The 23,375-nt window shown below is 36.0% G+C and overlaps 1 protein-coding gene across 4 annotated transcripts; it reads right to left on the reverse strand.

Annotated features, from left to right (window-relative positions):
- Window positions 1-27: 27 nt before the first annotated feature.
- LOC109098159 (calcium-binding protein 1) lies at window positions 28-23,375 on the reverse strand. Of its 4 annotated transcripts, none has more exons than XM_042765381.1 (8): window positions 11,083-11,864; window positions 7,476-7,634; window positions 5,157-5,187; window positions 4,396-4,539; window positions 3,727-3,836; window positions 2,954-3,028; window positions 2,798-2,870; window positions 28-1,103 (listed from the first exon to the last, which is right to left on the reverse strand). In XM_042765381.1, exons 1-8 carry the CDS (start codon window positions 11,209-11,211, stop codon window positions 1,078-1,080), a joined length of 747 nt encoding a protein of 248 aa, XP_042621315.1. In that variant the 5' UTR covers window positions 11,212-11,864; the 3' UTR covers window positions 28-1,077. The 4 variants fall into 4 exon arrangements, with proteins under 4 accessions (XP_042621315.1, XP_042621316.1, XP_042621314.1 ...); XM_042765382.1 differs by having other exon boundaries at window positions 7,472-7,634; window positions 11,083-11,687; XM_042765380.1 differs by lacking the exons at window positions 7,476-7,634; window positions 11,083-11,864 and adding an exon at window positions 22,418-23,375.

Genomic DNA, 23,375 nt, shown 5'->3' on the forward strand with positions numbered 1-23,375 from the left:
GTGTTTTAAGAATATAAAAACAGAAACTGTTTGATTGCACAACTCTTTAATGAAATCTACACTCTACAAAAAGTTGTTTTGGCATGCATAGAATAACTCAAGTAATACAAACTTGAAAACACATAAATAAGATACAAGAAACTCAATCAAACCTCTCACATTCACTCACACAAAGTACATCTCAAATAGTGAATTAAGATCAAAGACGCTCATATGACTGTTAACTAAACTCAACACATTTAAATACATGACAAAACTACACAAAGTGTGCTTACAAGTGTAGGCTACTCGGCTGTGTTGACTCAATGGTATCAGCACTAGCATTCATGCAAGACAGTGTGCAAACAAGAGCAGTTTAATGTTTTCTTTATGGCAAAACTTTCTCTACATTTTAAAAATATGTCCACGCATACAGTAGTGCATAGGTCCGATGTACTGTACAATAATAGCAAATGATTGATAGCAAAGTTTTCCAGCATTTCCCAGTACATTGATATATAAAATAAAATCTTTGTGAGTAATAATCTATCATAGGCTACTGTAAAACAGAGTCTTTTAAAGGGAAACTATACACACTCATCTCTCTGTACTTTACAAATATTAATAAATAGCTTAAATATGAAACAGCAATGTTATTGAAAATTATCTGATGCTCCCTACTGTTACAAAGTAGGTGTGAGATGCCAGTAAATGAAAGTACTGGATATTTTAATATTTGAGTTTGATCAGTTGCTGTTTTAAATGGTGGCTTTCGGGGCATATTTTTTTGCATCAGACCCTTTGCAGGTTTTGTATAGGGTAAAAACCCCTGTTACACAAATATATTTCAGAGATCACAGTATTTATATTAGAGTCGTCCTCTCATCCCCACTGTTGGCTTCTGGGCTTCATGAAAGCTGTTATGGAAGGTTATAGTGCAGTTCTTTCATTTGTGCTTTGAGGTCAGAGGTCATGTTCCAGAAGTTCCTCTTGTGAGGCTGCTCCCGTTTGTTCCTTATTTTTCCTCTCCTTCATCCTCCTCTATCTATATCGGAGCACTGGAGATCCAGTTTTTGATGTGATTTGTCCACCTTTCCTCTAGCGCGACATCATTCGCACAAATTCTGAAAATAGAAAGGCCAGAAATTGTTTTATTTAAATATTCAGTTATCAACACTATAACAGTGGTTCCCCACTGGTTTTGCTAAAGGACTCAGCTTTTACATTAGACGTCAAGTGGTGACCCAACACAGTATCACAAATTATATACTTTGTCAATATATTTAATTACTGCACACAATTATATAAAATTCCTTAAAAAACAGGATACAATCCTTAAAAAATTGTATATATAAAATTATAAAATAATAAATTATTTAAATATGATTTTAAACAAATATTATGCTTAGGCTTTGTTTTACTTTTAAAATTAACAGATAACTTTTCTCTTTTACACTTTTTTCTTTTTTTATTTTGAATTATTACACATAAATTTATTATTTAATTATTTTTTTTGTTAACTAACAATTTTGCATTTTGAATAAAATTAACAATAAAATTAACACACAGACACACACACACAAACATACTGTATATATATATATATTAGGGATGCATGATAAATATCGGCACAATATTTAATGCACATGTCGTCAGTAAAGCCGGTTCTACACGTGCGTGCTTTCATGTGAAGCAGCATTTACTACACATAGCCATTGTTCTCTGACAAGCTGCGCAAAACCACGATCATATTTTGTGCATGTTTTGTGCAGCTTGTCAGTGAACAACGGCTATGTGTAGTAAATGCACGTGAGAGCATGTAGAGATTTACCGCTGATTACAGAACCAGCTTTACTGACGAGATGCGCATTAAATATTGTGCGATATTTATCATGCATCCCATATATATATATATATATATATATATATATATATATATATATATAATTCTGTTACTAACAATTCCTTGAATTTTGAGTTTCATGCAAATACATACTATACAACAAGGGGATGTTTAACTGTCACACCTCCAGTCATCAGCAAGAATAACAGTGCCAGCTATTTTTGTCCTTCCCATTTTCATGCTCTTTTTGAGCGTGGTTAATCTGAGAGGTTAAATAATCCTGTGGTTAAGAGATAATCTGGTTGACAGCTCTACTGCTGTCAGTTTACCACCTTCACAAGATTGAGATTCAACAGCAGCTAAACTGTGTGACACAGCGGCTCACAGCAAGAGGGACCAAAATCAATAATAATAGATCAAAAAATAGGGATCATTTGTCTCAGTCCTTTTTTTCATATTCTGTATTTTGCATTGCATTTTTCTGAAGTCCACTTATATTAGTCAAGATTTCTTACACAAAAAAAGTAATTTTCCACCTTCTCTGTTGTTTCAATAAATGTTCTGGTTAGACTGAAGAGTTTGCGCTCTGAACACTAGAGTACGTCTTAGTATTTTTTCCTCCAAAAGAGCAAGGAAAATCCGTTTTCCCTCATGAAATGTCCCCTTTAAGTACTTTTCAAAAGGTTGAATGCTATAACTTTGAGAACAAAATTAGAACCAAAAAAAAAAAAATTAAATTCGAGATTATACCCTGGAATTATTGCTTTCCATAATTAAATTTTACTGCAGATTCCAAAATATGGACAATGACACGGAGGGAACGTGAATGTAATATTTTTTGGATTATTGTGGACAGATCATTTTCTCCCATGCCGCATAAACCAATTCACTACACCTAGAACAGTAATAAAGACACTGCAGCAGTGAAATTAGCATTACTAATTAGCAGAGCAAAATCAACACAAGGTGGCTCACCTTCAAAGTCCACGTGCCCGTCTCCATTTAAATCGATGTCCCGCAGAATGTCCTCCAGATCTCTGTGACCCACCTGAGGGAATAAAAATCAATAAAGCGATGAAAGGAGAATTGAATGAGGGCTAAAAAGCTTTTTAGCAAAGTAAATAACAGCACCTGCTGGCCCAGCAGTTTCTTCATGGCCTCTCTTAGTTCTGCTGTACTGATCTGACCATCTCCGTTGGTGTCGAACTGAGAGAAAGGGAACAAAAGAAGAGTGGTAAGAGGTTTAAATGTATTCAAGCATTTTCCTGCTCTTCTTGACAATTTTGGGCAATTTTACTATGTTTTACAAAGAAAGCGTGAAATTAAATGTTCATTTGAGCTGAGAACAACTGTACTGGGTCTAATGTTATTTCTTCATCCATATTTACAGTTTATTTTTTGTTGTTTTATATATGTGCTGTTTTCGTTCACCTGACACCTCTCACACTAGGGCTGCATTTTTAATTGAAATAAAATCAGAATTGCAATATGGCTTCGATATGGTAGTGCAATTATCAAATCACAAAAGCTGTGATTTAATAAATATATGTGCTGTGTGTTTTTTTTTAGTATTGTAATTTTACAGTTGTGATGTAAAATAAAAATTATGGTGATATTATTTTTCTTAAATACTCAGTTTTTACTTTACAGCAAATTATTACAATTGTAACATTTTCTCTTTTGTTTTTAGTAGTTATAATAATAACTATTATTATTATTATTATTATTATTATTATTATAAAGGCATATTGATATATAATCACAACATTTTGGGCAAATTGTACAACCCTATAAACAAGCATAGCAAACCTGGAATTTTTAAATTTCATTTTAAATTGCAAGAAGAAAGTTAATAAAACAAAAAAACAATTAGCTTTTTCACAAATCATGCAGCCCTACTTCACCTCTTTGAAAGCATCTCTCAATTCCTTTACTCCGATCATATCTGCCGTCTCAGCCAGAAGTTTGGGGCCCATCAACTCCACAAAGTCCTCAAAGTCCACATGTCCTCCCACTTTAAGACATAGGACACATATATGACTATAAGACACAAGCTGTTACAAAAAAGTGAGCTTCCTGAGCTTTCGCAAAGGTTCTTTATTGACTTCTTTGGTTCCATGATGAACCTTAAACATCCATGTAAACTTTCCACTGCACAAATGTTTCTTTAGATTATTACAATTTTCTTCACACTTCAAAAGAAAATATGGTCCTTTTAGGAACTGATCAATGAAAGGTTCTTTGGGGAACCCAAAATGGTTCTTCTATGGCAGTGGTTCCCAATCCTGGTCCTGGAGAACCCCCCACCACTGCACATTTTAGATGTCTCCCTATTAAAACACACCTGACTCAACTCATCAGCTTATTAGTGAAGACTGCAAGACCACAATTGTTTGTGTCAGATAAGAGAGACACCAAAAACGTGCAGTGTTGGGGGTTCTCCAGGACCAGGATTGGGAACCACTGTTCTGGCATCACTTGTGGAACCATTAATTATAAGAGTGTATGTAAGCAGCACAAAACAGAGCCATATACATTTCTTAATAAATGTTGAACAAAACATGTTGATTTACAGTTCATGTTGATCTGCTGACTCAGTTCGATGAGCTCCATCTCAGTAGGCATGTATCCCATGGTTCTCATGCAGTTGCCCAGGTCTTTGCAGCCAATAAAGCCGTCTTTGTCTTTATCAAACTCTTTGAAGGCTTCTCGTAGCTCTGCAAAGACAGAGAGCAGGTCAGGAAATAAAAGCACAGTTGAGTGTGAATCAGGGGTTATGAAAGGAGAATATTTTATATTACAATTATGTTTCCCTCATGCACTCTGCTTTCAAAACAATTTTGAAGACAATTACAAAGCACTTACCAAAACATGACCAAATGACTAAAACACTTTTAACTAAATGCTTAATTGCAAACCTTTTCTATTCACAATGAAATAAAAGCTGTTCAAATTAAAATGGAACAACTGACACAGAGTGTCACAATTTCATAGTGATAATTTGCACACATTGATGTGATCAAAACTCTAAAGCATTCTGCAGACTTTGGTTTAGTTTAATATCAGAAACCCTAAACACTGCATGTTTACTATGAAGGTTTTCTGTTTATAATACCTTTGATAACCATATTTTAAAATGTATTCCTGTGATGCAAAGCTGAATTTTCAGCATCATTACTCAAGTTTTCAGTGTCACATGATCCTTCAGAAATCATTCTAATATGCTGATTTGCGGCTTATGAATCATTTTTGATTACTGTCAATATTGAAAACAGTTGTGGTGCTTAATATTTTTGTGGAAACCGTGATATGTTAGCAATGAGGTAGAACTTACCATCCAGTTCCTCTGGTCTCAGCTCTCTGTTCTGCAACAAAATAAACAAAGTAATCACCGACAATCCACACTAATTTGTGCAGTTTTGTTCCATTAATGACACAAGTCAGCTGGCGTTCTCCTCCTACTCTAAAGAATACAGTCATTTAATTTTATGCACTATTTCCTGCTAGAGAGAAACTCATTACAGCATTAGGATCACAATGGCACATGTAAACTAATACACCCAACCTCTTCAGGGTTTTTCCCGTCTCTAAAGGAATTAATGTCTGTTTTTTAAATTCGATCTTTCCATTTGGATTAAGTCGGTTGGAACGGCACATATAAACTCAGGATTGATCTCTCATAATCAGCTCAAGCTGTTAGTTTCTTTGATCCCAGCATTCCCTGCTCAAACATCTCCTATAGCACAAGTGCAAGCAGGGCTCACCTCCAAACACTCTCTGAGCTCCTGCAGAAGAGCTCAATCAAGTGAGCCTGACCCAAGTCCCCTACAGAGGCTAATAAAGGCAGATCCCTGTAGTTCATACATAAACCCAAGCATGTAGCACTGCTTCTTTATGACCATCTGCAAAATGTCTGTTTTTGAGAAGAACAGCCTTGAAGGTGTATCAGTGCTTCAATATATATAAAAAAAAAAAATATATTTTTTTTTTTTTTTTTTTTTTTTTTTTTTTTTTTTTTTTTTTGCAACAAACTGGTCGTGTTGTATTTTTGATTCACTAAAAACCGTGGTCACTGTATATTTTTGATTCACTAACAAGAACCGGCTCTTAAGAGTCACTTGTTCTGGAATGTGGTCAAGTCAAGTCACCTTTATTTATATAGGACTTTAAACAAAAGAGATTGTGTCAAAGCAATTGAACAACATTAATTAGGAAAACAGTGTGTCAGTAATGCAAAATGACAGTTAAAGGCAGTCCATCATTGAATTCAGTGATGTCATCATGCAGCTCAGTTCAGTTTAAATAGTATCTGTGCAATCAAGGTCACTCTGTATCTTTTAGATTCACTAAACAGAACTGGCTCATAAGAGTCACTATGTCAGCAATCAGACTACTGTACATTGGTCGCTATGTATATTTGATTCATTAAAAATAACTGGTTCATAAGAGTCACTTGTTCAGGAATCAGACTACATTGGTCACACTGTGTGTTTTTGATTGACTAAAACCAACCAGCTCATAACTCACTATTTTGTGATTCAGACTACACTGGTCATGCTATATGTTTTTTGATTTGCTAAAAAGAACCATTTAATTTGTTTAATTTATTTATGAATCAGACTACAATGGTAATGTTGTACGTATCGTATGTTTGTTCATGAAGACAAATCAATAGAGAAATTTCTTGTCATTATCTGCCAGTACATTCATCACATTCAATGCAGATGCGATATTGCTTCACATTCACAGCTCAGGTATTTATTTTGCTGTGGCAATAAAGATTCAACAGCAGGGAAACGCTGTTGCTGAAATGCAGTGCAAGATTTATTAGGTCCTATTTATCATAATTTTAAACACTTTTTGCCCATTTTAGTCCATTTTAAACTGTCCTGTGGAGTGACAAATATATACAGTTTAAGTACAATTCTCCCATGCAATCTCTCAGTGAGCTCCTAAAAGCTGCTTGCATTATATAATTATACAAGAAGAACAAGTGAAGAAGATGTCACGTGACGTGTGGCCAAGTATGGTGTCCCATATTTGGAATTTGCGCTCTGCATTTAACCCATCCAAGTGCACACACACAGCAGTGAGTAGTGAACACACACCTGGAGCAGTAGGCAGCCATTTTTGCTGCGGTGAGCAGGGAGCAGTTGCATACAGGTCTCACCTCAGTCGTGGTATTGAGGGTGGAAGAGAGCACTGTACATTCACTGTACCCCACCTACAATCCCTTGCAATACCGAGACTCGAACCTTCCGTACAACCTTTGGGTTACAAGTCCGACTCACTAACCATTAGGCCACGAATGCAATGTCAAATACTGTAATATGTTTTGTATAAACTGTATATAGAAATGTTATACCAATTTTCATACAAATTTCAATTTAAATCAATAATATTTTTTTTTTTATTATTATTGTTTGAAAATGTAAAGTCAGCCAGTCAATACAGCAAAATAAACTCTTCCAGGATAATACAAGACTTTATTTAGTGATGATAACTGTACTTGACCTACTTCATAATGTAATATTCAATGCATATAGTCTGTTGCTCTGAATTCTGAAATTTCCACTTACAATATACTGCAAGTGAGAACTTGTGTTTGCATTAGCATATGTGTGCGTAGATGTGCATGTCCGGACTTACGTACAGTCTGCCGGCTCTGAGCGAAGCCCTTGCGGAGGAAGATGCAGGCAGGCCCGAGCACATTGTGCATGTATGTTGAGTTCTGAGCCAAGGCCGCGAGGGCCTCTCCAGATGTCACCCCTTCATCACATGACTGCACTGCTTTGTAGCTACGCTTCCGGTCCTGAGTGCGGCCGTCATGTCCCAGCAGTCCCAAATAAGTAAGTGAAGAGGGAACGTGGGGTAAAGACACAATTAGAAACTACAAAGACGTCTGAAGGACACACTGGATGGACGGGTCAGTCAGTCAATTCAGTCAGCCGTCAGGTCAATCGGTGGTTCTTTCTGCTATGTACTTCTATACCAGACAGTGAGAAAACAAAGCTGAGCTCTGCCTTCAGAGTTTGTGCTTAATGTAATTTACCCAAGTATAAAGTGTTCCTGGATCAGCATTCTTCCGTTCAGGTCCTCCTGGGAAGGTCCTATTTACGAGTGATTTTAGTTGGAATAAAATTGATTCTCTTGACAATTTCATGTTTCACTTTCTTTCTTTTTCACTTCCTGACTAACAGAGGAAGGTTTATTTAGCACTAATGCAACATAAATGAGAAAGAGGAAGCGCAGTAGGTGTGTAATCAGTGTTTGATGTTTTTTAATGGTCCGTTCAAATTGTGTCGGAAAGATCATCTTTATGAGTTATGATGATTGATGGTGAAATCTAGTTTGGTCGCACAAATTCTGTCTCCTCATAAACCTGCTAAATGGGTGCTAAGTTCTGGCAAGGACTGTTGAGCCAGGAACATGTCTTACTTGGGTAAATCACACTGAGCCAGACTTTGCCCTCTATTCTTTCATCCCTCTCAGCAACTGACAGAACCTTTAAGATCAGATATCATTCAAACTGAATAATTCATCCACTTTCATACTTGCGGCGCACTGCCGCAATACTATGCCATTTGATTGCTGCCATGAAAACAAATGATCAAACTGTGCCTAAGATGGTTTTAAAAGCAAACCCAAGTGGTTCTCGGCTTGTTCTCCCAAATGAAACTCACTATCTTTAGCATTTTGATCAATGAAGGGTGAAGATGTGGGCTAACCAATGTAATTATATGAGAGTAGATCCTCAAATAACCTAAAAGGTTAGTATGTTTTGAGAACGTAAAACTGCTCATGTTTAGAAGAGGGCTAATCAGGATAAGAATGAAACCAGTCAGCCAGCACATTATAATAACCAATTAGCAGACAGGCAGAGGAGGTGAAGAGTGTGCCGAATATCACTCACAAACACATAAAGAGCATCTCCCCAATTAAACGCAGACCCATGGGTTAATTAAAGAGAGAACTGACGTCATCTCACAATAGATCACTTACTGAGAATCAGCTTCTGAGATGTTCTGAAACCATAAACATCTAACTGACCCTGTTTGCTTTCTTTATGTACATCTTGTTGAGTGCAGTTCAGTGTTGCACATTATTCAAAAGAAAAAAAGTCTTTTTGCTCCATCCCAGTTTGCATATTATTCATCCTAAATCATTTGAATTAGAAGTAGTTTGTCCCAAATTGTAGTATATTGAAATGAGTATTCCAAAGGTACCAAATGGTTTACTATTTTTGGTGAAAATTTTAAATGCAGATCCATCCATGAAATGCAGATCTATGGCTAATATTGCCCATAATCCAATGCGCTTTTGAGAAGGATACAGTTAAAAACTACAAACACAAATGAAAAGTGTAAAAAAAAAACCTATAAACATGGTGAATTTACAATACCTATGGTTAAGTAGAGCGGTTTAGATAAAGGAGTTGAGTGATTAATAAACAGCATCTAATCTGATGAAAAATAATTATTTAATCAGCAACAACACTGTCAACTTTCATAAAGATGTTTGGTCACTAATTTACAAATGCATCATGCATAAACATGAGGAAAGTTCTCCACAACTGGCAGATCAATGCACCACTTCTTTTCTCTCCTATATAAGAATTGTTGAGTAGTACATTAATGTTAACTAAAACTGAAATATACATAAAATTATCTTAATATTAAAATGAAAACGAAATATATAAAAATGTAAAAAATTAATAAAAACAATAATAGTATACAAATAATACTAAAAGGTTTACAGTAACAGGATGCATGATGCAACAAAACGGTCTGTTAATTTTATAGTACACTCTCAGAAAAAAAGGTACAAAAGCTGTCACTGAGGCGGTACCCTTTCAAAAGGCACACCTTTGTACCTAAAGAGTCCATATTGGTACCTTAAAGATACATATAAGTACCTAAAGTGTGCATATTAGTACCTTAAAGGCACCACCTCAGTGACAGCCTTTGTACCTTTTTTTCTGAGAGTGTAATATGTCTAAAACTTGGCTCTCTTCTGCAACACACTTAAAAAAAGAAATGTTTCACAAAGTAAGAGTACATATTTTATTGCATATATAGGACAAATTGGGATGCAGCATTTGTAACTTTTCATCAGAATATAATAACTTGCTCCACTTCTGAAACAACTTTCTTTTCAGATGATGTCACAAATCCCTTATTTATTCAACTACTCTCCTCCAAACTCGCTTACTTTTTACAATCCAATCAGTTTCTGTAAAACAAAAGTCCTACATTTTTCTTCTTGAATATCCTGTTTTACTTGCAAATACAGATTACTTCAGTAATACAGGTTTTTAAGTTGACATCAAATTAATTTTATTGACTTAAAGTATTATATTCTTGCTTTAGATCTCCTTTCCCACCCTGTCTTCCGTTCCTGTTGTCCTGTCCAACCACATGCAGCTAAAGTAATCTGCATCCGACTGGTGGGCAAGACTGAGGTATACAAGCATATACACACAGAAGCAGTTTCATTTGGCCTCGTATACTGAATTTTGCCATGATCCTGATCTTCTATGATACTATAGGTAAAGCCTTAATAATGTATTGGCAGCATGATGCATACACATATGTGTCTTTGCAGACACATGATGTACTCTCGCACATGACCTTCACACTCCATCTGTTGCCAAGGATTTAAGGTGCCAGCTCATACATTCTTCTGAAAAAAAAAAAAATTAAAAAACTATTTAAAAACCTGTGCCATTGGGAACTCTTAGCAGGTGACAGCGCTAATCCTTGAGCGCATGCATCTCAAGTCATCTAGAGCTGATTGAGAAGAACTTCAAAGAACTTTCCGAAGCTACTTCAAATGTCATTGTCAAGAACTTTACGATTTACTCTCTCTTACTTTACGATTTACTCATTAAACACAGGTACATTAAGGCAGCATGATCTAGCATATCATTAAAAGTATTAATTCGCAAACACATCCGACAACTTCCATGGTCAAAGATGGCAACCAAACATCCAACATCCTGATGCAATAAGTTTTACATTATAGGTTACATGTTATTGCTACTCCAGATTGGTTTCTTTAGGTTTTCAAGAGAATACAACAGCTAGTTGTCTCCACTAGCATGCACAACCTCAATAAAATCAACAATTTCATGAGCCTCACTCAATCCAGAGTGTTCTTTAAGAATTACCATGATGACAGTCCATGCAACACAGTCCAGGTCCGGGTCGAGTCTGTATACCACACACACACACTCTCAGCTATCAGAAAGAGCATCTTACCTTCTTGGAGAAATTCTTAAGCGGCGATTTAACGCAGTTTCCCATAGTAAAGTACCTTCTGCTAATTTTACGCACTTGAGAGTCAATGCAGCTGCTTACGCACGTGTGCGAGCAGCCACATGTCTCCATGCATGGATTATGGATGGTGAGGAGGTCTGCAGGCTTATCTTCTAGGAAAGATGGATTTTAGGGGAAGGATGTAGATGATCCAAGGGTGGCGATGCAGGATGTCAGAGTGACAGGAAGGGAGGAGTGACGGAGTGGATGGAGGGATCAGAAAAAGGAGACATGTGTCTCAGTGTGAAGGGCTGCTCAGAAGAGAAAAGCCAAGATTGCTTGTTCACTTGCTTGCACTCTCTCTCTCTCGCTCTCGCTCTCACACTCTCTCTCTATTTCACCCTCCCTTCGTTTTCCCCACTGTCTCTTTCACTCACTTCCCTCCCTCTTTCTCTCTCTCCCTCTCTCTCAGCTGCTCATTTTTAAAGCTGTCCATCCAAACAAGGCAAAAACAGACAAAGAGGCTCGCACAGAAGAGTGTATCACCTTCCCCCGAGCAAGATGCTGAAGACACTAATCCAAAAACACACAATGGCGAGCGCGTGTACGAACACAGTCGATTACACACATATGGATGTGGGGCTATAGAGCTAAAAATACACACACTTGGCATGTAGTTGTGCCGCCCAGCTACGAGGGCCAGCGTTTAAATCAAAGACACAAAAGCCGCATGTGAAAAGGTGAGGTTGGGTCACACCAGGCACGGATGCGCCAAGGCTGCCAAATCACAGCACACCGTCCGAAGGCCACGGCAGGTTATTAGGGGAGGACAGGAAGCCCTTCCCAGAATTCACCTGCTGAGCTGGCACTCGCCCACAGAGCCCGATCGTTTCCTGTTCAGGCCGCTCTCACCTCAGTCTCTCTTTTTTTACATACATTTTTTATAATCACAAAAAAAATATGAGATCTTGAAAGTAATAGTTCACCCCAAAATCCATAATTTAAACCATTATTAACATACCCTCATCTAAACAACCAGCACACCACTTACCATGTGGAACATAAAAGAAGATATTTTCAGAAATTTTGTCCATGCAATGGAAGACAATGGTCACCAAAACTGTTGGATTTCCAGCATTCTTCCAAATATCTTCTTTTATTTTGCACAGAAGAAGGAAGTCACACAGGTTACACATGATGACAGAACTGTCTTTTTTTTTTAACCATCCCTTTAACATCTTGAATGCTTTTCCCAGACAGCAGTGAGATGAAATCAAATGGAGAATCTTTGCCAAGATGATAAAAAAATGTAAATTTAGTTTTATAAAAGAAAGCTAGCATGCATAATTTTTTGTCCCAGTAGTTTTCCATTGGACTGGATGTTTGGTGACATTTGAAGCATCAACCTCTAGAAATCTAGACTGATTTCCAATATTGGCCAATATATCGTTATCGGCGTCAAAATTTAAATCAGTTATCAGTTATTGGCCAAAATGTGCATCCCTAATCAAACTCTGAGAGGAGATTTCAGTAAAAATTATAGTGATTTTTATTTGGACATGTTACATGCATTGTTTTAGAATATTGTAGCAAATTATTTATGCAAATTAGGTGACAGCACAAGCCCACCCCCCAAAAAGATTTCTGAAATTACTGAGTTTTACAAAATGAAAAGTTAAGGAGAGTATTATTATTATTATTATTTATTTAAGTTGATTTAAATTTAATTTATCTAAATATTCTGGGTTTTTTTTTTTTTGTATTGCCTTATTGTAATTGTGTTTTCAGCAATAAAAAAATGCTCCTCTCCCTCATACAATCATTATTGAATGAATCACAGAGGTTGGGATCACTACTGCCCTCTTTCTGCAGGTTATAATTGCACAATATTAATAGTGTTTTGTAAATAAGGTGCTATCTATAATAAACCTAATGTTTGCACTCAAATTAACAACTATTTCTATAATATGCACTGATATTAAGATGTATTTAGCAACTGTTTAAGCTGTACACTGAAAAAAAAAATGTTTCATTCATTAAAATTAAAACAATTTAGGGTAATGATTCACATCTATATTTTTTTTTTCTTGAGCCAATGAAAAATAAATAACTTTCCCTTAGGACTTGCCCTTATTTTTTCAGTGTATGATGGGTGGTTAGTGAATAAGATACAATTGATTGTTAGTGAGCATATTTAGTAAATGCGTAAAAAAAAAATTCATCAACCTCCCTGCAGATTAAATTATGTAATTCGATTCACATAAATTTTATAGCTCTCTATGTCAATACTTGTTTCCAATTTAATTTCTCTTAGGGGTTTTTATGAGACGCCCCAGTTCCATGAGAACTCCTGAGCTATGAAAAGCAACCTCTGAAGACATCAATTTTCCTCTGCATCATCGATATCTCTGTTGTAAGCACATTTAACCTCCCTGATTAATTCTCAGCTGCTCTATTGGGTTTAGTCATGTATGGCTGATCTCTCTCTCTCTTTCTCTCTCTGTCGGTGAGGATGATTCATCTAGCTGAAGCCAGTCTCTTTACCGGAGGCTCATTGTAAACTTCAGAACACATCAGAAATCAGAGCCAGGCGCCGTCCGCTCTCATAACGTCAACTCAGCAAGAGCACACACACCAGCATCGCAGAAACACACTCTCACACATGTACACACACTCACATATATTCATACATGCTCAGACTGGCTCGCAACAGTGTGCCGTAATCGCATAACTGTGCGTAAATGTTTGCATAAATCATCCACACATGGTGATTTAAGTAATCTTTCCGCTACTGTAATGCTTACAGGAGTGTGTCGAAGTTAAATAAACAGTTCTGATTTAGTGCTGCAGGTTTGTCACAACCTGTTTATCCGGTGTTACTGTACGCTATGTGTACATTTCAGTGACATCATCTGTTTCAGCCAGTCACACAAAACATTTTAATAGTCACATCTGCATGAAATCCACACCTGAGGTAATTTAAACTGAATAAAAACACCTCAAAATGTATTAAGATGGGAATGATGTATAGTGTTTCTAGTGCTAGTTATATTTTTAGTGTTATTTATTTTTATAGTTTTTATTAATATTTTAAATAGTTTTCATAAATTTTCATTTCATTTATAATAATTTTGTAATAAGCTTTTTACTATTTCTATTTGTTTTTCCTAAATATTACTATTTAGGTTAATTTTATTTTTAGTTCAGCGTTAGTTTTTATTTCATTAGTAATTTTCATGCTTCAACTTAAATTCAAATTTCAGATAATTGCCAACATTTCAAATTTTTGCTGTTATGTTTTCATCTAATATTTATATTTTGTTTTATTTTATTTTCACTTTATGTCGGATGTTTTTACTAGTTTTAATTATAATAATCCCATTTCAATGTGATAAGAAAAAATATGAAATACTATCAACCGTGATAGATTTGTCGATCAAAATTTTTATAAGCCTATTTTACACAAAAATGATCTAAAAATACAAAATAATGTCATGTGACAATAGTGTAACATAATATTGTTTAGCTTATTGATGTCAAAGTCCCTTTAAGGGTATTCTGTGTTCTTTGTTGATATGCTAGATTGTTGATAGTTTATTGCTGCATATGCATGCTGTTTCAGATACAATTTTTACTATATATTTTTACTATATTTTTCAAAAAGAAGGCACATATTTCAGCAATATACACTGCAAAAAAAAATATATATATATATTTCTTACTCTACATTTTTCAGAATACTTAAGTCAAATCACCTTTATTTGTATAACACTTTATACGGTACTGATTGTGTCAAAGCAACTTTACAGGAAAATAGTTTGTCAATAACGTCATATTACTTCTCAAGTAATTGTATCTTAGAATATATTACAATCGACTTTTTATGATTAATTACTTGTGTTTGTGTTTCTCATTTGGTTCTTCAGCTAAAAGTGTCTGTTCAGTGAATAAATGTTCAATGGACTATGCTGTTGAATGACATATACTCTCCCTTTTTCCATTTAGCAGATCTGTAAGAGAAACAAACCCCATGACCTTGATGTTGCTGGCGTCATGCTACATTTGAGCTCCAGGAACTCGAGTGTTTGAGCCACACACTCACAAACCAGATCATTCTGACAGCAATGTTAATAAGTACTTCTTCATTTTAATGAAGATGTGAGGTCATGGATAATCCTGTTGGACACGGCGACTGGCAGCCGGAGAGACAGGAAGTCAGGCAGAGAGGGTCATGTTCATGGAGGTTCAGATGGACAGGAGACGTCCTCCAAGATCAAAGAAACATCTCTGACCTTTGGAACATTTACAGGAAAAGATAAACTTTAAAAATATATCATGAATATACTGATAGCTAGATTTTTTGACAGTATCTGAAGGAAATGTGAGTGCTGATCTGTTGGGAAATATTATAGGTTATTCGCTTTAATACACATTTCATGTCGGTTTCTCAAAGGGGAGCCGGATTTACACTCAGAATTAGACATTTCTCTTGAAATATTCATTCATGTTCTTCTAAAAGCATCAAAAATGTAGCAGTTCTTCAGAAGTGTTGTTCTTTTCCCTATCTGAATGCTTCATTAGCTCTGGTTTCACTCCGTCTTCCTCTCCGTTTGACCCTTCGAAATCACCTGCTGTACCCGAGTGTCAAGTGCTCGCCTCGGGTGGTGCTTTGTTTTGTTGCTATTGGGACAGCAACGATTAAGGGATGGGGTGATGTGGATAATTAGGGGGGAGGCAGCTGACTCGTCACACTATGAAGACTTGTGCTAAACCCATAGATGCTCTTGGTAAATTTTTTATGAATGCTTGTTTGAAAGCACCTGAATGCACATTCCGATCCAATAGGAAAGAAAAATCTCAAATGGAATCTCTTTAATATTGCAAGTTTTTCACATAGACTAAATGGAGAGCAAATGGAGACTTTTGGTTAGCTGAAAATTCTGACATTTGCTCAGTGCAATGTTTTTCCAAGCTCACAGAACCCAAAAATTCTTTGGTCTTTTCCATACAATGACAGTGAATGGGAGCAAAAAGTATGACAAAAACACTATAAAACTACCTGAGTGCGCTCTCTCTCTCTCTCTCTCTCTTACTCTATGTATGAATGTATGTATGTCATTTTTGCAAGTTCAATGATCTGAATGTGCCGCTATCCACATCATTTTTGCATATGCTCTTTACTCATAATGTCGACAATTGCATAATTTGTGTTTATTTTGGAGTGCATCTCTCAAAATGTGTCAACATAAAAATCAATAGAAAAAAATATAATGTTGCATGAAAATCAAGCTGTAAACTTTTAAGAGCATTAATATTTTGTGACATTAAAATGTATCATACATTATGTTTAAATGAATTTTATATTTTTCATTTATTTTTTATATTTTCTGTTCGAATATTTCCAAATTCAAATGTTCTGAGCTCCTATCCACATAATTTTTCCGTATGTCAACAGTCGCGTAATTTTTGTCTATACTGGTGTGAATCTCACAGTGTGTCAAGAACATCAAAATCAAATGTTCAGCAAATTGCTCATACTTTAGCATTAAGATTTTGTGACTAACATTTTGTTATTTTATATCTTTTAAAATTTATTAAATATTTTTAATTCATTTGTTTTTTTTCTATTTTCTATTATAATTTTGTAAAAAAAAATTGATTTTATATTATATAATATTTTTATTATATTTTATGAATTCATTTTTTTCTTCTATTTTTGGGGTGAAATGTGACCTGCATATTGTGAGAATCCCCTTTTTATTTCTCCTGAGAAATTAAACAAGTGAGAACTCGATAAAGTCTCTTGAGCTATGAAAGCTCAAGCTCAAAGCAATAACATGTTCCTCTGGAATGTGCCGAGGAAGAAATTTCAAGGTCTATTCTCTATCCCTCTCGATTACGCAGACTGAGAAAGGCTTAGAAATTCTGCATTTCCTCCCCTGCAATGGGTGAATAAAAAATACACACACATCGGCTTCTATAAATAGCACAGGACTTTGAAATTGTATGGAAGACAGAAATGACGTGGAATTTACGACACAGCCTGCCTCACTTATTCACATATCCTCTGAGTATCCTGCCCATTTAAGCCTGGTTCTTTCAACTGTCCCTCTGTTTGCCTTCCACCCTCCCTCTTGTTCGCTATCTCTCCCCTCCTCAGACCCTTGCAAGGTCGGTGTGACCCAAGTGGGCTGGAGAGGGAGGGCGGGAGCGGCTGAATGCTCCCAAAAAAGCCCAAAGAATGACCGCAAATGGAGCCAAACGAGTGAGAGGCAGAGTTAAAGTGGTTCTGCATCACCTGAGTGTTGTGTATTTCTTACATAATACATAAAGGTCTCTTATGCTTTATTCCTCCCTGCACCTCCTCATCTCCTCCATCCATCCATTAGTTTGGCACCAGCAGGGAGGAAGGATGCGAGTGACAGAATGTAATTTTGTCAGTGTATCTGTGTCAGAGCCAGAGAGCCTGAGACGGGCAGCCCCTGCTGGCAGAGCAAAGGCATTGATCTGAAATCTCACTGTGAAAACAATGATGCCAAAAAAATGTGCTTTTGATGCACCCAGCACATCTCCAAAAGCGGGTTAGTGGCATAATTCATTGTTAGTAAACGTAAGTCAGGTCAAGTGATGCTAGTGTTAGGATATTAATGTCTTCTGCCTCAAGAGAAAGAGAGAGAGAGTAAGAAGACTATGAGCAGAAGCACAAGACTTCTGCGACACACAGCGGCTAAAAAAAGAATCTGACAAGGAATCTGACCAGATTGAGATGTTGTGGAAAGATATGCTTGTAGTTAAAAACATCTGCTCTTAAATTAGATGATGCTAATTCAGTTAATTATTTAAAAGACTTCAGTTTTGCATACATCTGAATAATCAATTTATAATTGGACTGATGGCTCAATCGGACTAAGATGTCTTCATGTAAACACCTCAATCTCAATAAATTTTGGAAGGGGTGGTGTAGACCTGAAATAATCTGATCCAAAAAAATAAAAATAAACACTTTCTCAATTGGATTCAGTGCCATGATGCAAATGTGTTTTACATCATACAAACTGGCTTATGTTTATTTATGACTCATGTACCATAAACTGATCAGTGTATAAGACTGAATATTTTCATTTAATTATTTGCACATATATGTTTCATATAAACATGAAATCTGCCAGGATTCATTCTGATTGACGAGATTAGTGCATGTAGACATACCTATTGAAAAAATAAAAATATAAAAAAGTGAATGTACATTATAGAGCCTGCAATAAATTCATGTTTTGGTAAAGTAATATAAATGCTGTGTGCATTTTTGCATGTATGCCAGTTCAATCAGAAACAATAAATATGCTTTTAGAAATTTCTATTATCTACAAGAGTACAATGGTAGAATTCATTAGATTACATAATGAAAATTTGTGAATGTTGGGGGAGTATGTCGGTTCATATTATGGTAACAGGTATAGTGAAATTTTAGTTTGACAGCCATAAACCTCTTTTTCCTATTTTACTTTTTCAAAAATATAATTCTATGATTCATTAAGTTATATAAATCTGTGATATAATTGATTTTAATAATTCAACCTTTCCAAAAAGTCAACAATATTACTGTAAAGGTAAAGTAAATTTTCAGTTGCATTAAAGTTAAGTTTGTTAAAGTAATGTTAAAGTTGCTACAACCTTTTTCTGATTTACCCCATTTCCTTTTATATTAACCTTTTTCTCCACATTTCTATTATTTTTGGGTTGCACTGATTTTTGTAAATTTAGTCAATTGTAGCATCCCGGTGTAACAGTGTAAATAGTTCTGATTGGCTGTTTATGTTGCAAAACATTATGTCCTATTTGTTCTCACCCTCTTGCAGAAGTGTAGAACCTTTAATGGGGTGGTTCTAAATAGAACCAGATTACAGTTTTAGGACTTATAATATCTGAATCTTTTAAGGATGTGTTTGTGGAAGCATAAATAAAGCTTAAGTTTTTTTTGTGTGTGCATTTAAAAAAAAATACATTTTTTTAGAATTTGTTGTTTTTCTTTTTCCTTATCTCTTTTCTAAGTTTTTCGAATTAGGGTTGTTGGGCTTGTTACAATAGAAGAACCCTTTTAGGGTGCTAAATTAGGCTCATTTGTGTTCCACTAAAAATGTACATTTTAAATAATAAGACTTACTTTTAGGTCGATAAAAGAGACATTTTAATTTAGAGACATATCTACCTAAAGAACATTTTTCATGCTTAAATGATTCATTGCATTTAGTATCATTAATTGCATTGCATTTTAGCCCTCCTTTCTTCATTCTCAAACAAAACCATTTCAACATTCAAATCTAAATTGAACCTTAAACCTTTTTATATATATTTTATAATCAAATTCACAAGTCAAACATTGATGATCATTTTAAAACTAACGTGCAAACAGATTTGGCTATATGTTCTGTCATGTACATTAGATCAGTCTCGGCAGGGTGATGAGCTACGCCCGAATCTGCTCTTCAGTTTCACGGTTTCAAACCCCATGTGTCAGGTAGCTAATGGATTTGAATTTTTTCCACTCCACCACAAAAGACAGCTTTTCCCTCTCCTCTTTAATCAGGTCTTGAGCTGCTATATTTAGTGTCTGCTGGCGGAGAATGATTTCTGTAGTGATTGTATGCAGGCCTAGATGTTACATAAGGAAATATGAAGCACAGTATATGAGGAATATCAATCCACTATAAGGAAAAAATAGACACGGTGGTACTATAAATACAGCAGCGTTTCCCTTCGCATTAAGATGCAGGGCTTTTCTGGATGCGAGCTGAGCTCATGCGTGCACGAACATGTATGACATCGCAATCGTGTGATGCGTCAGTCACAGCTGAATGTTCTTTCAGGAAACGTGCATGATTTTAACTTTTTTTGCACAGGTCTTACATTGAGGGGTTGTGAGAAAATGACCGCGTGACATTTACGAGCCAAATACTAATGATGCCTGGGAGGTGCTTGAAGCTGAGCGAAAGTGTCAAATCTGGGACCGACTCAACATCGTTTCTGGTAATACTGAATCTTAAGTTTTCTACTGTAAGAAAAGACTTATATAGTGACAGAATAGGCATCTTGTGACGTTTTCAGGTGTAAGTCTCAAAAAAGGCTTTGTGGTAACAATGTGTATTGTGTTCCCCCAAGATACTTTGCATTCTCTCACATAACTATTGTGTTTTCCTCCCATCTCATATTTTTTACCGTCACTATGTCCCTTTAGTGGTTCTGTAGTATAAACTGGAGAGACAAAAAAAAGTTGTGTGACCACCAAAGTGTGTGAGCAGTGTTAATTTGTTTCTTTGCATTTGTAAAAATGCTAAAAGGTGTTATTTTAAGTGTAGGTCTAGGCTTGGGTTAGTTTTAGTTTGTTGTAAATATAATTAACTTTATATAAAAAGATTTTAAGCCAGTGGTAATGTCCTCATTTAGATCACTAGATAAATGTGTGCCTTTCTGTGTCTTTGACCTACTGAAGCTTTAACCTGAATTTGGAGGTGTTATTTCTGTGGCACATTCACAGGATGGCTAGGTATTGTCCTTCAGAGAAAGGATAAAGTGGCATCAAATTACAGTGAAGAAAAGAATGATGGTGCATAAACATGTTATAGGTGATAAAGGTGTAACACACTGTAGAAATATGGCCCAATGCACTGCTTTTTTCCCTTACATTGCATTGAATGAGAGTGTACGTGGAAAAACTCTAAAAAAAATGTTAATAGTTGTATAACCGAAGACTCAAAAATAATGCTCAGATTACACCACATATGCAGTTACAAACAGCTCTTCTCATTTTACTATATAATATACATATCAGTCATTTAACATTTCAATGGCTTTCTATGTGACAGCATAGGGTCAAATCAAGCACTCTGACCAGCATTTGACTCCTAAGCAAGCTTTGTTTTGTCTGTGAACTCTGACCTGAACCTGGCACATCTGAGACTTATGTTTCACTTTAATCTTCAAATCCTTATGCATAATTCAGTTTTATAATCATTATCTGATCATAGAGAGATCATATCCCCGAAGACACGTGCTCTCCAATTACACATTATTCAAAACTTCTCCTATGAGGCACTGTAATGCACACTGAATTGTCATAAACCATAATTCAGCAGGGCAGCATTAGGTTTTAAGCGAGAACATTCTCTAATGATTAGTCATTTAGCTGACACTTTTATCTAAAGTGATTAAAAACCTATTACATTTTTCTTTCGTTTTTGAAGAGCCCTAAATGTCTGAGACAAACCAAAACTGTTTGGATTTCTGTTTAATTCTCCACTGGCCACCTGTTGAGTTTAATTTATTAACAACAACAACAACAAATATTATATATATATATATATATATATATATATATATATATTAATTATATTAGTTATAATATATTTTGTGACCAAACTTGTGTTAACATAATATAAACATATTTGGAATAATATCTACGCTCTTTTACAAAGGGTATAATCATTCCTGATAAAGAGATTATTGAGTGAATCCAGTGGTTTTATGGTTCAGTCTTCCCAGCATGCATCGAGGCATAAATAATAATTATGGTTTGACAGTTTGCCAAATTGTTTGACACTGTTGTTGTTGTCATGTTTAGTAATTTATTGTGATGTTGATTCACAGTTGATTAGTTGATTGTTACCCTACTGCGGTGTGACAACAAAATGGCTAAAGCTATTTTTTATTATTTCGTTTATTAATAATTGTATGACGTCATATATATAAATAGATAGACAGATAGATATAGATTTTTTTATTATTATTTTTAAATTATATATATATTTTTAAATATATATATATAATTTTGTACATTATTACTTTTAAATGATGTATTTATGTTTTAATAATAATATTTTATTAATATTAATTTGTATTTTCTTATTTTACATTTTCTTTTTATAATAACAATACTTTGTCACAACATTTGTTGTGAACTATTAAAAAGGCAAGTTAAAGCACCTACAATATACGTTTTCCCTTATTGATATAAATAAATATTAATTACATCCTTTTATTTTGGATGTGATTAATCGATTTGACAGCACTAAAATCTTGGTCCATGGACACTTCAAATGTGTACTTATGTTGTACCATATGAGATGAAGCACATACTATAGAACAATTTAAAAGCATCTTACTCATTTTAAATTATTAACTTTTTGATTGAAACTTGCTCAATCAAATATTGACTAATCTGTTGCCATTATATTTTTGATAATGCATCATTAGTGTGCTTCAGAAATGTACTGTAAGTCACTTTAGATACAAGAATCAACTAAAGGACTTAGTAGCATAGTAGGCTACAGTAGTCACCTACCTGTCCAAAGACTGATTTGACAATGGGATGGAGGTCTGCATCACGCGCGCCGCTGTACTCGCTCGCTCTCCCGGGGGCGCGCGTGCTGCTGGGCTGAAGCGCTGAAGGTGGACTGGAGGTGAGGCTTTGATTCGAGCCCGTCCGATGCTTGTCCTTCGTTTCAAAGAACAGCGCGGCTTCGTCCGAGCGCTTGGAGAGGGATGAAGTCGGCGAGGGCGTCCGGCTGGTGCGGGGATTCCCGTGGAGTTGGCCCGGAGTGTCAATGGTGTGGTGGTGACGTGACGGTTTGCGGTGTTCCGGTCCATCCTTCTGATTATTCTGGATCTTCTCACCTTTTCGTCCGTGTTTCGGTTGGCACAGGGGTCTCCGGGCGGTGGCATCGCACTCATCGGTCCAGCACGAGTCCTCGCCTCCGCCGCCCCCTCCCGCGTGCCGGTGCCCGTTGCGGTGGCTCGCGGCGTCCGCGCGGACTCTCCGGTTTGTTTTGATTAGGGATGTGGTGGATTCGCTTTTTGGAAGCGAGGAGCTCATTTTGAACCCCGCAAACTCGTTAAGTTTTACAGTTCAGTCAGATATCTCAGCCTGTCGTTGGGCAGGTGGGAATCTCTCCGGTGGAAGCTGAGTCAAGGACTTTATAGAGCACGAGAGCATCGCACAGGTCGCTCGCGCGGAGTTTGTTCGGTCCCTCGTGACCCCATTGAGCGCGCGCTGCCACCAAAATTCAGCATTAACAAGTGAATCTCTCTCTCTCTGTCTCTCTCTCTCTCTCTCTCTCTCTCTCTCCCTCTCTCTCTCTTTCTCTCTCAGGATGAAAGTTACGTCAAACTGCCTCGAGAAACCACTGAAGAATAAAAGCACGTCAAAATATTAATGACGGTGTGACGTGACGTGCGCAGGTGAATTGAATGCAGTGACAGCAACACATGACACTGACAACAAATGATGAGCATATTCCATC

Source organism: Cyprinus carpio, chromosome A10 (assembly GCF_018340385.1).
Source record: "Cyprinus carpio isolate SPL01 chromosome A10, ASM1834038v1, whole genome shotgun sequence".
In the NCBI taxonomy this organism is placed as follows: domain Eukaryota; kingdom Metazoa; phylum Chordata; class Actinopteri; order Cypriniformes; family Cyprinidae; genus Cyprinus; species Cyprinus carpio.

Excerpts from the sequence above, each read along its gene's own strand:
- LOC109098159 (XM_042765380.1), bottom strand. The coding sequence starts at position 22,948 with ATGAGCTCCTCGCTTCCAAAAAGCGAATCCACCACATCCCTAATCAAA. Across the intron at positions 4,540-5,156 it reads GAGACCAGAGGAACTGGATG|AGCTACGAGAAGCCTTCAAA; the intron begins GTAAGTTCTACC and ends CTGTCTTTGCAG. Across the intron at positions 1,104-2,797 it reads CGGGCACGTGGACTTTGAAG|AATTTGTGCGAATGATGTCG; the intron begins GTGAGCCACCTT and ends TTCTATTTTCAG.